This window comes from Schistocerca piceifrons, chromosome 2 (assembly GCF_021461385.2).
Source record: "Schistocerca piceifrons isolate TAMUIC-IGC-003096 chromosome 2, iqSchPice1.1, whole genome shotgun sequence".
Taxonomy (NCBI): Eukaryota; Metazoa; Arthropoda; class Insecta; order Orthoptera; family Acrididae; genus Schistocerca; species Schistocerca piceifrons.
This window is the reverse complement of record NC_060139.1, coordinates 306,838,620-306,853,810: the sequence shown is the minus strand read 5'-3', so window position 1 is coordinate 306,853,810 and position 15,191 is coordinate 306,838,620. Positions and strand designations below refer to the sequence as shown.

At 39.8% G+C, this 15,191-nt stretch overlaps 1 protein-coding gene and 1 long non-coding RNA gene across 3 annotated transcripts in view; one reads left to right on the top strand and one right to left on the bottom strand.

Moving 5' to 3' along the window:
* LOC124777850 overlaps positions 1–4,277 on the top strand; it is a 41,672-nt gene extending 37,395 nt beyond the window's left edge. For both annotated transcript variants that reach the window (XR_007015790.1, XR_007015789.1), the window contains exon 4: positions 3,988–4,277. This is a non-coding gene — a long non-coding RNA (uncharacterized LOC124777850). The remainder of the gene's footprint in view (positions 1–3,987) is intronic.
* The window catches only part of LOC124777849 (protein archease-like), a 110,787-nt gene continuing 99,556 nt past the window's right edge, over positions 3,961–15,191 (bottom strand). The window contains 3 exon segments of the mRNA XM_047253387.1: positions 3,961–4,227; positions 4,230–4,334; positions 4,337–4,361. Coding sequence (XP_047109343.1) covers positions 4,184–4,227; positions 4,230–4,334; positions 4,337–4,361 — 174 coding nt within the window. The 3' untranslated portion in view covers positions 3,961–4,183.

Genomic DNA, 15,191 nt, shown 5'->3' with positions numbered 1-15,191 from the left:
ACCAACATTGGTTGTAAGTTGCTGAAACGTATGGTGTGGTTGGGTTGGGTCCTGGAGACATGGCTTGCTGGCTCCATGTTGGGGCCGCTGCTGCCTAGGTCGCTCTACCACTGGGTCCCTTGAGTCTGCTATCTGAACAGCCTTTTCCAGACCCCAACACCTTGTTGCCGTCTTTTTTTAATGTACAAAAAGCGTATGTCACCATCTGTGACATCATATCCCTGCCACATACAGGTGGGATCTCACAGGCCTGCTCCTGATTTTTATCCAGAATTTCCTGTTACTCCGCACTGTCAGTGTCCAAGTTGGTGACGACTTCTGCATTTCATACTGCTCCACCAGTACTGGTGTTGCTGAGCGGCAACTACAGGGAGCCATCCACAAGGTGCAATCATGGGCTCTAGCCCACAGCTTCCAGTTTTCGGCTGCTAAGTTGTGTATCATGCACTTCTGTCGGTGTTGTACGATTTATCATGACGATCCACTCACTGTAGTGGAGACTTATCGGTTCTTAGGACTGGTTTTCAACACCTGATTGACTTGGCTGTCTCACCCTTGTCTGCTTAAGCGGAAGTGCTGGCAGCACCTCAATGTCCTCCGCTGCCTAAGCAACACCAACTGGGGTGCAGATCGCTCTGCTCAGCTGCAGCTGTACAAAGCCCTAGTTTAATCCCGCCTTGACTATGGGGGTCTGGTTTATGGTTCAGTGGCACCCTCAGCATTGTGTGTACCTGACCCAGTGCACCACTGTGGAATTCACCTGGCGACGAGAGCTTTTAGAATGAATCCTGCCACCAGTGTCCTGGTGGAGGCCATTGCACAATTACTCACCAGTTAATTTGCACACATTCGTAGTTCTCCTGATCATCTGAATTACCGTCTCCTTTTTCCACCTGCGGTAGTTCATCTCCCACATCGGCAGCCCAGATCAGGGCTAACAATTGCGGTTCGCGTGCGATCCCTTCTGTCTGAACTGGAGTCCTTCCCTTTACCACCTCCCATCCAGGTTCGTCCACATACACCTCCATGGTGTACACCTAGGCCGCAGATTTGTCTGGAACTTTTGCATGACCCTAAGGACTCAGTTACTCCTGCCGCTCGCTGTGCCTTCCTCTCGATTCTTGACGTGTTCTGCGGCTCTGAAGTGGTTTACACCGACAGCTCGATGGCTCATGGTCATGTTGGCTTCGGCTATGTCCACAGAGGCCATTTTTGAACAGCATTCCTTGCCCGATGGCTGCAGTGTATTCACTGCAGAGCTGATAGCCATCTCTCATGCACTGCAGTATATCCTTTCATGTCCTGGGGAATCGTTTCTTCTGTGTACTGACTCGTTCAGCGGTCTACAAGCTATTGACCAGTACCACCCTCGCCATCCTTCGGTAGCGTCCATCCAGGAGTCCATCTATGCCCTGGACCAGTCCCGTCATTCAGTGGTGTTTGTGTTGACCCCAGGACGTCCCAGGCACGAACTTGCTGACAGGCTGGCCAAAGAGGCCACGTGGAAACTGCTTCTGGAGATGGGCATCTCTGAACTTGACCTGTGTTCTGACTTATGCCGTAGTGTTTTTCGGCTTTGGGAGACGGAATGGCATAACAGTATACACAACAAACTGCATGTCATTAAGGAGACTACGAATGTGTGGAAGTCTTCCATGTGGGCCTCTTGCAGGGAATCAGTGTCAATGCGGCACCTGGTTGACAGTGAGCCACATTCTGGTGCACTGTCCCACTTTGACTGCCCGGCGACAAAATCTTGGGCTGTTGTACTCGTTGCCGCTAATTTTATCTGACAATGCCTCATCAGCTGATTTAGTTCTACGTTTTATTTGTGAGTGTGGGTTTTATTATTTTATCTAAGTTTTAGTACATGTCCTGTGTCCTCCACCCTAGTGCATCTAGGGTGGGGGTTTTAATGTGTTGCAGAGTGGCTGGCTTCTTTTTTTTATTCTCATGGTCAGCCAGCCAGGGTAATCTGCTTTGTTGTTTTAATCTCTTCATCACGTTTCTTGCGTTTCTGTGGTTTTCTTATCCCCTTTCGTCCATTTACATGTTTGTTGTCCTTCATCATTCTTGTGATTTTTTTTCCTTTCATTCTGTTTTGAGTTGTCAGTCTCGTTTATTTTATTCTCACTCTTGTGGCATTATTTTATTCGGAAAAAGGGACTGATGACCTCATTGTTTGGTCCCTTTCCCCCCTCTTTCAATCCAACAAACTACATCTGTTCTGACAAACAGTGGGTACTCCACAAGTTCTTATGTGTCACATCACACGAAGATATGTCCAATATGTACATAGGGTGATGGGCACCGTAAAGCGTATGCTACATATGTGGAAAAGTCAAGCTGGAATGACTGGAAGATACAGCAATAAGGGTTCATGAGCATAACGAGTATTACAGACGGAGAAATCAGCCATGGTGAAGCATGTGCTGCATGAGACTACTTAATTTGTATACACCCCAATTCTCACTGTGGAAAAGAGTTTGGGGAAGCCACTGAAAGTCATAAAAATGGCAATAGTTGTAACAAGAAGAAAGAAAGCTTTAAAGTAAATGAGCCAGATTTCCATGCTGCAATGAGTGCAAGTGACAGGAGGGACCACAGTGATGTGATATTGATCAGAGTGATCATGCAGTGAAAACCTGTGTGCATGTGTCACCACACCAATTTTCAATATTAAGTCGGCGAAATGCATCAGCAGTCTCCAGTATGGTGCTCATCTGAAGATGGTACGTTGTTAGCTGAAATATTGTGGCGAGAGTCATCTGGCTGCAAGCCCCAAATCTCATGGGATACTCATGTCAGGGAAACTTTAAGTAGTTTCTGGTTTTTGCCTTGTATTTATGTCCTTATATATTCACATTATACAAATACCTATGCAGTGCACCATTGAGGTAACCTTTCTAACCGTATTAACCCTTCTCTATGGTATTCCATTCATAAATGAAGTTAGAGAAAAATTAGTTTTTTTGCCACCGTATGTAATACATATCCTAGTCCGTTTTCTTAACATGTCGTCAACCCTGGACACTCTCTCTTTGACACTAACAGTTTAAACTTCCCCACAATCATGTAATATTTCTTCTGCAACTCATAGGGAATTGAAATTGTTTTATGTGATGCAGTTACAGTATTTAATTATTAATTTTTCAATGCAATGCCCCTGCCCACCTAAATTTGCAATTTTGTATTTTCGTATATTTTCAAATGAATGATGATCCTCTGAAGTCCTAAAGTTTTCTTACTTTCCTGGAATGTACAATTTTTAGTTGTAATTATTTCCTCTTAACATTCTACATGTTAACAGAGTTGGTGGCTTCTTTTTACCTGCATTTTCTCATGGTATTTGGTTGTCCAGTTATTATGGTTAATTACTCTCAGATGTACCCATATTTTCTGATCCCCTTTCTTACCTTAGTGTTTGTTATCCAATCATATTCTCCTACTGCATCTGAGTATTTAATCCTTGAAGGCTGATTTTTCTCCTGGTATCCCCTACCCAGATTTGTGACAACAGATAAGTCATTTGTGCTGAAATGAAAATGGCCTTTCTCAGGCCAAGAGGAAATTTTATTGTATCTTGTTATATATTGGCTTTCAATAAACTAAATTTCCATTCAGCACCTTTTGACTCTTAAAGAATCATCCATAGCTCTGAAATTATGGTTGATGTTTTGTTCAGCTTTGAAACATAAAAATGTATACATGGATAACTGTGTGACAACTCCATGTCTTTGCATGACAATATAAAAATAGATAATACAGAAAATTTCTAAAGTAGGAATAAAAGACTTGTTAGGTCATTTAATTATGCTGGAAAAAAGTGTGTGATGATAGGAATCTGACAAATGATTGTCACCATGGCAAATATTACCTTGTTTTCACATGTTCACAATGTGAATTTAAAGAATTGTTAACAGCTTTCCAGACTGTCAGGATCATGTGAAATGTGGCACATATTTACATAAAGGCTTTTATTCACAGGGCATGTCTACAAGCAAGTGTAACTGACACATGTATGAAGAAACGATAATATTGAAATAGTATGTGGTACAAAACAAGAGCAGGTGACACAAACCACTGTAACATCACTATTCTGTACATAAGAATGGCTCATAAAATGAGCTATGTGCTTAAGTCTAAGTTTTGTACACTTTGATGCAATTTTTTTTTTTTTTTTTTAAATATCAATAATTACAAACACTTCATGCTGTCCTTCATTATCATGAACTGCATGTTTGAATAGGTTATTGCTTTCACTTCTGTGCCCTGTGGATGCTTCCCTAGTTGGAATTCTTCACCATATCCTCGAGCTTTAATGTGAAAATTGCTCGATCAAATTCAAGGATTTTTACTTTCTAAAACAACAAAAGAAAGTCAAGAATAAATGTCTAAAACTGAGAAACTTCAATAAAAGGTGATCTATACAACAGTTCTTAAACAACATATGATAACTACATTTTAGTTATAGCCTCTCTAACAAATGTGATCTCAGAGGAAAAGCATTTTATTTACTTAAAACAGCAAATGTATTAAAAATACACTAAAGACAAAATATAGAATGACATTAAGAAATATATTAGAAACAAGCTCAAAAGTACAGGGCAAATAATAAAAATATGAACTGCAATTGTGGTTAAAGTACCAACTCTAGGAAAAGAATTAACACAGTCAGCCACCCCGAGAGAAAGGTCGGCTTGTTGGTGCTCAAAGATTATTTTCACTTTATAAACTGACGCAGTGTTCATCTTCAACAAGTTAGTGTACAAGGGTGTGCTGAAAAGTGAAGCCTCTGAATTTTTTATTTGAAAAAACTTGCGGCTTTTAAATAAAACAAACTTTATTAACATTCTACATATATATTCATGTCTACATATTTAATTTTCAACAATAGTCACCCTGACGTCGAACACAATTTCTCCCAATAAGAAACCAGCTTGTTCAACTGTCACTGTAGAATGTTTGACCTTTTTTTGACAGAGCCACAACTGAAGGTGTTCTTTCTGTTTTGAAAGAGATGAAAATCGGATGGGGGCCAAATTGGGACTTTTAAAAGAGGATGATCCATGAAAGTGAACTCAAGATGTCTGATTACTGCAGTGCTTGGGTGCTGTCTGGCATTGTCATTCTGAAGGAGAGGGTACTCCATGTGTGGCACAAACTCTTAAAATCGAACTTGATTACAGCACATTGTTTCTCATGCACTGCCATAGTTACATGCTGCAATTCAGAGTCCTCTAAGTTTAAAGAGTTCTTGTGGAAGGGTTACCATAGATTTCACAACATAAGCAGAGTTAAAATAATAATAATAAACCATCCATGCATTTCAGACATTTATTTACATATGTAAGTTTACTTCCTGTGTGACCATGTGTGCCAGATCACATTCAAATTTCTACTACTTGTCAACTTAATGTGTGTTTTGTAGGAACAATAGTATCCTCACTCATAACCAGTCGTCCCCAAATTACACTGTCTATTTATATGAAGAAGTTGTACTTTTGAAATTTTCAGATGTTAATGAGTGTTGTGCATAATGCATTCCATAGTAAATTTGACCTTCTGTTGAAATAATATTCCCACTTTTTCACCTCACTGGCCCAATTCTTTGAGTCAGCGTTTGAGGTATTATGATCACAATTACAAATTCAACCTCTGTGTTGCCATATTTTGTTTTGTGCACATTATAACAGTCTTACCATATACCGTTCTATAGTAGTAATTTTTATCAGTATTTATTGTACATTTACACTGTTCTCAGCATTGTTATACGAGTTTGTGAGTGAGCATTGCCTTGAAGAAGGAAAAAAAAAGTTTGAGAAAGATACGTGTAAATTTTATCCAGGTTTTTCATTCATTATTTTACCCAACCAATTTCTTGGGTGATGAAGCTTCAAATTTTACAAGAAACATGCAATACTTGTAGCAAAACAAATCCAAAACTTAAACAAATACTACTGAGTGTGATTTAAAGTTGATTGTTTAGTGTTCTGATGCACATTGCAGCAGCAATAATGCAGCCTCACTGTGGATGCTGTTCAAAAGCAGCTGGAAATTGCTCTGACTGCTCTCCAGCAATTGGAAATTTTTGTGAATGTGCGTGTTGGACGAGTTGCTGAGAGGAATGCAGTGGAGATACAAAAGGCACCTCTCAAGTCTTGTCCTCTACAATGGATACTGTTGTCTCTGCAGAAAGCACTTAATTTGTTGAGAAACCTGCTGTCCTGAGGAAGAAAGCACATAAGGGTAGGGCTCTCTTAACTATTATCAGTTCAAATATATCAAGATTCCAGTGAAAGATTACATTTTCACAGTCAAGTACCTGGATTTAAAGCAGCCTTAAAAAGCTGTGGAGCTCATATGATAATAGTTACAGAAGCTGGCTAAAGTATAAAATTGACTGTAGTAAGAATTTTGGGGTAAATCTAAATTCATATAGAATGGACAGGCTAATGGGAAATGTAGGTGGTGCAGCAGACACGAAACTTACGTCAAACAAGATAGAAATTGAAGCTGCAAACAAGAGCCAATATCAAAGGTGAGCGTAAACTTGATTGGATCTTTAACAAAACAGACATAACCAAAAACTTCAGACAAAACTGCAGTTTGTTGTTATGAGTTAAACTGTCAACAATTTGCCCAGTAACTGGTATGGGAAATTAAAGAGTATTAATGTGGTGGACATGACACGATATCCTGCAATAAGTAACTAAATGCCTTCTCTGAAAACTAACAACATTTAGTTCAGAAACCCACTCATGTTGGAAATATATTAGACATAATGGCAAAAAGTAGGACTGCTCTCTTCCAGGATATCCATACTGAAGGATTATAGTGACTGTGAGGTAGTTGTCAACAGTGACAACTACAGTACAAAAAGCAGCTAAATCAAGTGGGATGAATTACATATATCATAAATTCGATCAGGAAACAGTCATGTCATATAGCCAAGAACAATTTTACCAACATTTACCTCTAGACAGGAGATTGTAGTAGAACTCTGACTCAATTTTAAAGGATGATGCATGAATAGCTACGTATATAGAACACAATTATCGTGAAAGGAATTATCCATGGTATAGTCACTATGAAGAAAGTTCTAGAGAAATAGTGACTTCTGCACAGTAGGTGTAAAATACAGGATAGGGCTATAACTAGATATATGCTGAATAAAACAAATTTAGCTGTTAAGAGAGTAACGTGCGAAGCCTTGAATGACTACTGTATCCAAATCTTACTGCAAATTTCTTTACTAAGGAAAATGGAGAAGTAATGCCCTAATTCACAGCTCACACCACAGCAAACATGGGTGAAATGGACATTAATTGCCAGTGGCGTTGAGAAACAGCTAAAATTAAACTTGGCTCCAGTGACCTATGGGTCTCTGTCGCGTCCTGTATGGAATTTGTGGTTCAGTTAGCTTCCATTTTAATAAATACATAACAAACATCCCTCCAACAAGAAACTGTGTCAAATAGTTGGAAGGAAGTGTACACACACACACACACACACACACACACACACACACATGCATAGGAGTTATCCTTACAACACATTCTCTGCTCCCGTAATTATCCTAGCCTCAACCTGTGGTAACATACTGTCCCCACACCCTGCATCCCCTCTGTCCTATCATTTCCTCCCCATTCTCGTGTCCCACCCGCCCTCTGCCAAATCATCTGCTCATCTTTCCCCACTCGTCTCCTTCTTTGCTCTTTTTTTCTCCACCTTCCTGCCAAACAAAATTCTGACACTGTGCCTGTTGGCAGTCTAGTCCCTGCACACTCGACAAGACAGGGTTTGTTTCTCTCCCCAACTGTACACTACTATCCCTTCCCCTTCCCCACCCCCCTCCAGATTGCTGCTTGCATCCCATGAGATGTTTCATTCTGGCCCGAGATGTTGGAGTTGGCAGTGGTGTGTGCATGAGGTATGCTTGTGTGTGTGTGTGTGTGTGTGTGTGTGTGTGTCTGTAACTTGACGTGTCTTCTTAACAGTAGGTAGTAATCTGTCTTCTCCTACACTGTTGGTGTAGAATGTTATTATTGTTTGTTTTATTTAGAAAGCTTTAATGGTTATCACATAATTCATAGGCATTACTTTTCAGCAGCCTCTCATGTATTAATGATGTTGCAGACAACATTAATGTAATCTCATAAGATGCAATCACCTATGATAAAATGACCAGATGCCCTTTTTTTGGAAAGGCCAGTACTGTTTTTCAACATTCATTCCTGGTGTCCTGAAAGATTTTGCCAGTATGCCACTTTGTCCCATTTTGTTAAAAAATGGCATTTATTTTTTATTCTCTTTGTTATACTACATAATACGAGGTGCGACAATAAAGCAATGAGACTTATTTTCTTTGCAGGATGTGGCAACCCTGCAGGCTTGCCTAGGCATAATATCTTTGACCTTGGTCTATAAGCTGCTGCTAGTCCAAGCGGCACATCGATGCAACTGCTCAGTCGTGAGTTGTGCTGTTAATAAGGTAACACGTGTTTGTGTGCCTTGTCACGGAAATGGAACCACATAATATTGTGCAATGGTATGCCATTTCTTTTTGCGTTAAATTGGGTGAAAATGCGACTACTTACAGTAAGCTTCAGAGGGCTTTGTCATGAGGTCAAAGGGATCACCCAACCAAAAAAACTCGCATGTCAAAGTCAAAAGTGAAATGCATACTTATGTGCTTCTTCGATTCCAACAGAATTGTTCATAAAGAGCGAGTGCTTCCTGGACAAACAGTTAACCAATATTACTACAAAGAGATTTTAGAAAGACTTCGTAAAAGAGTTCATGTCCATGTCAACATTGCTGATTATTGCATTCTGCATCACGATAATGCACCATCCCATACTGCTCTGTCAGTGAAACAATTTTTAACCTCAAAACAAATTTCAGTATTACCACAGCCACCTTATTCACCAGATATCGCTCCATGCAACTTTTTTCTATTTCCAAGAGTCAAAACAGCAGTCAAGGGACACCATTTTCAAACAACACAAGATTTCCAAAAACCTGTGACAAGGGTGTTGGATGATATCACAGAAGATGAGTTCCAGAAATGTTACCATCAATGTCAGAAGTGCTGAAAAAAGTGTGTGCAATCAGAAGGGAGCTACTTTGAAGGAGACAACACTAAACTTGACTAAAACGGTAAGCAACAATTCCCCCCCCCCCCCCCCCCCCACACACACACACACACACACACACACACACACACGTCATATTTGAACCTTTATGTCCATAATTACTAAGAATGAAAGTTGTGTCGATGGACAAAATTAGTTATGAAAAACAAATATAAATGACCACAATGCTGACAACGTTTTGTTTCCTGTGCTTCACTTTGGCAATTCAATTCTGATCTCTCAGTAACAGTTGGAGTGTGATGTGCATTGTTTCAGCAGTTCCATGACAGATTAAAGATGACAAAATGGCAGTATATGCTCACTGCTGCATTGCAAGAAAAGTAAATTTCTTAGCATGTGATATAGGACTTGCAATTCATAAGAGACCTTTGAATTAACTTGCAATAATTATGCATAAAAAAAAAATCAACAAATACACCTTTTTTACTTATAATTTATAATGCAGTCAGATTCTGATGCTCATTGCACCATTTGTAACACTAAGTTATGCACACGTCATGGAGCAACATCCAAATTCAAGTAAACATAAAAAAAAAAACCAGAAATTGCTGTTGCGTCATCCAAAAGCATAACTTCATTTTTCTAGCCAAATTCAGCAACAGACTGAATTGCAGTTGGCTGAGATTGAAGGAGCCTGTGCTTACCATATGGCTAAAGAAAATGATAGTTTTTGCTCAAATGACACTGCTTTGAACAGAAATTCTCCGAGTCACACAAAGACTGAAGCCATTGTTTCGAACATATCTACCCTCCTTGTGAAATGTTACAAAAAGAGTGACAAGAAGTCAGTTATGTGATAGTGTTAAATGCTTCCAATCATGGGCGAAGGGGGGGGGGAGAGATTTTTTTTCTTGTTATGATTAGGTACTTTTTATCACTACATGGTGTCCACGACAGAATTTTTGATCCTGATGGACGTTCCGGCGAAACAGCAGATACTGTTACCAACTACCTGACTGAAACCCACCACCACCTAAATAGCATAAATAGCAAACTAATCATGCTCTGTGGTAATAATACCAATAGTTCTTCGTTGGAGCAGCACGTAACAGAACAAGCAATATTTTTCACAAACTTAAAACGGTATACAATTTGTAAAATGTTTGGGGTTTAATGCGCAGCAGATATAGCGCACAACACAATGAAGACTGCTGCAGATTGTATACCTATTGATGTACAAATGGTTGACAAAATTTACCGCCATTTTCACACAAACACCCCATAGAACAGGGCTGGCCACGTTGTGTACCATGTGAAGGCCAAGGTCGAGCCTGCAACTTGGCTTTAATAGGAAATACCCAGAACAGCATGACATTTCGTTTAGTATTGCGGTGCAGCATTTTGCAGTCGGCACAACTCTCAGACTTTGGCAGAATCGTGGTGTCAGCACTGTTTACACTTTGCTATTTGTTCATAGTATGAATGGCGTTCACAGGTCTAGTGGCTGTTTGCACAAAAATGCAGTCTAGCAATCAATCACAATCCTTCAAAATAAATGCGAGTAACAGAAGAGAAGGATGAGAATTGAACGGGTACTGCTTATTTGCTATGAAGTGAGATAGTACCATGGGTAAGGAATTTAAACCTTTCAATGACAATTAAAAAGAAAGAAATTATAGAAGCACTTTGTGCTAAATTTGCAGGCATGGAGCACTTCAAGAAACTGGTGGTATGAATATTAAACATTTCTGAAGTCACTCCCATTATTCTATTTTCATTTGCAACAGTTTTCAATGGAAATGAAGTGTGTACATAAGACTCGCATTACAAGCAGTGTGCTGTTATTGAATTCTTGTGTGGCAATGCTGCAGTTGATAGGACTACAATTGGGCAATGGATAAAGAAAGTTACAACCTCAGGATATGCAGAAATAGAGCTCCGTGATCAGCCACGCTCGAGATGTCCTGTCACAACCACTGCTCCAGACATACTGAATTGCGCAGATGCCAACTGGCACATCATAACTCCACAATTGAGTCTACAATTTTCGGTCAGCATTGGAAGTGCATCTGCAATGATTGAGACTCTTGGATTTTCAAAGTGATGCTCACAGCGGACCGTAAGATTCAAAGAAAGGCCATTTCATCTGAATTGTTTGAGTGTTTTGAGACAGATGGGGGGGCCTTTCTGTCACGGATCGTTACGGGGTACCAAAGTTGGTACACCGCTTTGCGCCGGAAACAAAAAGGCAGTCCATGGAGTGGCATCATCCTCATTCACCACAAAAGAAGAAATTCAAGACAACCTCCCCGCTGCCAGAAAAGTCATGGTGACAGTCTTCTGGGATTGTGATTGCGTCATTCTCATGGCTGTTATGTCAAAAGGGTCAACCATCAATTCCGAAGCCTACATGAAGACTCTCAAGAACCGTTTCCGCCGTGTTCAACTGAACAAGAATCCAGCAGGAAATCTTGCTCCAACAAGATAATGCATGCCCACACACAATTCTGAGAACCTGGGAACACATCGCCAAATTGGGTTGGACATCACTGCCTCATCCACCCCACATTCCAGACCTGGCACCCTCGGACTTGCATCTCTTTGGGCCACTTAAAGATTATCTATGAGGAACACACTTTGAAGATGACAAAGAGTGTCAGTCATGCAATGAAAACATGGCTACGCCTACAGGACAAGAGCTTATACCAGCAGGGAATATGTGCTCTTCCACAGCATTGGTGTATAGCCATACAACGTGATGAAGACTGTAGAAAAATAGTACATGGACAAGACATGTTGATGTATATTGTCACCAAATTCTGACTCTTAACAATAAATATGTTCTGAGAAAAAAAGTGGGGTATTACTTTCCAAAGGACCGTTTTATTGAGTCAAGGAGGCACACCTGGAACGATTTTTTAACTTTGTTTTTCTTCATAAATACAACAATCGGGAGATCAGAGTGCAAGAACAAAAATTAGAACATCTGTAGTGGATAGCAGTCTTCATATTTTAAGTAGACTTGCCCACACTAAGACACTGCACGGTAACTTCCTCCTGATTTGATGGGGATGCATTTAAAAAGAAAATCGCTTTGTAGAAGCAAAGGCAATCCAGTTTCCTAAGCTCACTGGCATTAAAGAAAGTGCAAGGTTTGATGAATTCATTGTGGCTTTGAAAGAATTACAACAGTTTTATAAAGGGTTTGGTGACAATGACAATCTTACATCTGTTTTCAAGACCATTTGCTGTTTCAATTGAAAGTACCCTTTGCATGTGCAGATGTAACTATCCTGGACGTCTACATTTTACAAGTCACCATAATGAGGTTGCAAAACTGCTACAATATTTCAATCAACATTTGTGTTAAAGGCCATTTTTTGATTATGGAGCTAAATAAGTCATGATTAGATGGCAACTTGAGTGCAAACCTCTGAAAGTCTGCGCCTGTACCAGATAAAAATTATACATCTTCAGCATGCAAAAAAATAATTAATTAATATTGACAACTTGTTTTGTTTGTGATCTACATTGTTCGCCCCCCCCCCCCCCATCCCCTTGCGCTCAGACAGCGCGGCTTGGTGGTGAGGGAAATGTAAAGTGAAACTGAGTGCTTTGGCACTCAGGCCCGGGCTGAAATCCTGACCACCCCTCGTACAGAATCACTGAAGGAGTTCTGCAGATTTGCTGAGACTGAATACAGAAAGTTATTAGGTTACAGTAACACTAAAGCCCACGTCACCTAGGACGGCAGCACTTCCGCACATAGTCGGAGCGAAAAGGAAGTGGATTGCGGGGGGGGGGGGGGGGGGGGGGGGGATGATGATAACTGCGCATGTGCGGCAGCAGAGTGTGAGCAAACTTAGTCCACATTGCCGAACAACATTGTTGTAGATAACAGTCAGGCTAATTTGCCTACGGCACATTGTTTTATATGTTCAAATCTATGAGGGGAATAATACATATTAAAACCAATTTTGATCAATCGTCATGAGAGAAATGTTAATTCACGGCCACAGCTCCACAGATTTACTCTGTGTGATGTCTGGAGGTGAGAACAGCTGACATGCTTTGTGAAGATGTGAAGTACAATTCTTCTGAAAGCGACATTGAAAATGCTTGCAATAATTACCATTTAATGCAATTTGAACTGCACTATAAGTAAACATTTAATACACAACAAAATGAACTTCAAGCACAAACCAAAATCATATCTGCTTAACAACTACTTCTGCTCAATAGAATTTTTAAAAATGTGTAAGGTGTGTGCGTGCATGTGTATGTGTTTGACGATAGTTAAGCGTAATCAATGCGTGTAAAAAAAGAATTACTGGTAGGAAAGACTACCGTAAAATGGTCAGTAAATTGTCATATTTTTTGCTGTTAACGGGCGTTACTAGTGTAAACTAACACGTTCAATATTACAGTGAGAGACCGCAATATAATCCATTGAACAAGCGAACAACCATCATCTGCAAATAACTCCAGGGAATCTGATTGATAACATCATAAACAAACATTATTGCGACAAGTAACAGTTACTGTCATTTTAGGGCCTTATCCAGTTTGTGCCTTGAAAATGACAGAGGTTTGCAACATGGTGGCAGAAGCTCAACTACTCCCTGGACAATGTGTTTAACATTATAGTCTGCATAATTAAAAGGATACAAAGTCCTAATCAAAATGGTTAGGAAGTTCTCATTATTATGTATGGAACTGATATGCTGACAAACATTTTTTTAAACCGCGAGTCTTTAAAATTAAGAAATATTATTACTTTGTTCCAAAGTCTACATCATAATACCATCGTCACTTCTATTTGAGTCTGTTTCCGAAAAATCTGATTTTAAATTTATGATGATAGAGGTTCAAGGCTTATACCCATCATCACTTCCCTGTCAAAGTATTCTTTCTGAAGCTTCTCAGCTTGCCACACACAGTGCCCATGCTACAGGTGGGACTTTGTCTGTTGCGTCACTGTCTATTGCCTCACGCACAAGCGATTCACTGTATGTTATCTTTAATGTTGTGGGTGTTTTTTTTTTTTTTTTTTTTTTTTTTTTTTTTTTTTTCCCCCCCCCCCCCCCCCCCCTTCCTTCCCATGTAGACTTAAAACCCTTAGCCCAAATTAATTCCATGGGGCTACAATGACAGTGACATGTGGGTAAATGCAAAACTGTGTGATCCCGTTCACATACAAGGAAGTCAAGTTTGTACATTCTGTCATCTGAGTTGTACAGTATAAATTAACGAGCTGCAGGAGATTGGCACAAGTCTGGTTCATACGGTGCTTAATATTTTTTTTTTTTTTTAAGCTGGGGAAAAATATCTGCTTTTCTGGCGTTTGTAATTGATGGTTTCTCTATAACAAGTAAATTATAACTGGCATTGACAGACTCAGAAGCAAGATATGGCAAGAATTGTGAAAATCACGTCACGAAACTGACAGCATTCATTGCCGAACGGTAATCACTGCTGTTTTTCTTGCACTTAAATACAAGTTTACTCTCAGAAATAAAACTAGATAAGAGTCAGCATGCAGAATAATTATCTGAGAACCTATCCCTTTAAAACTGCCAGTACCATCACTCATTTTCCAGCAGATTATCTTGGACGGATTCTAATTGACCCATGTTTCATCAAGGTAATACACTGTTGACCTATCTCCTCCTCTTGTATCATGGATCTTTATATGGGATATTGTTCATGCTGTACCTAGGTCACTTCTTTGAACTAAAAACCCTCTTCTCAACATATCTGGAACCAATGTCTTTAAAACCCTTTACCTCGACCAAGTGGTCAACATTGAGGCCTGCACAACCGTAACACATTTTTGTTATGTTGGGCATTCATCAATCACATGAAGCACTTTGTGTTACAGGTTCCTTGCGATTTCGATGCTTAGCAGGTGACATGAAACCAACTCTTTCTACAGTTCCTACAGCTCTGACTTCACTCTAAAGTTCTCTTGCATGGTTCTGGAGTCTGTCCTTGTGTTTTTTCAATGTCAACAGTAGTAGACCTGCTTTTAAATTCACATTTGAAAAAGTTATGAAGGCGGTAAATAATCCACTTTGCTTACTTGTGAAGCAC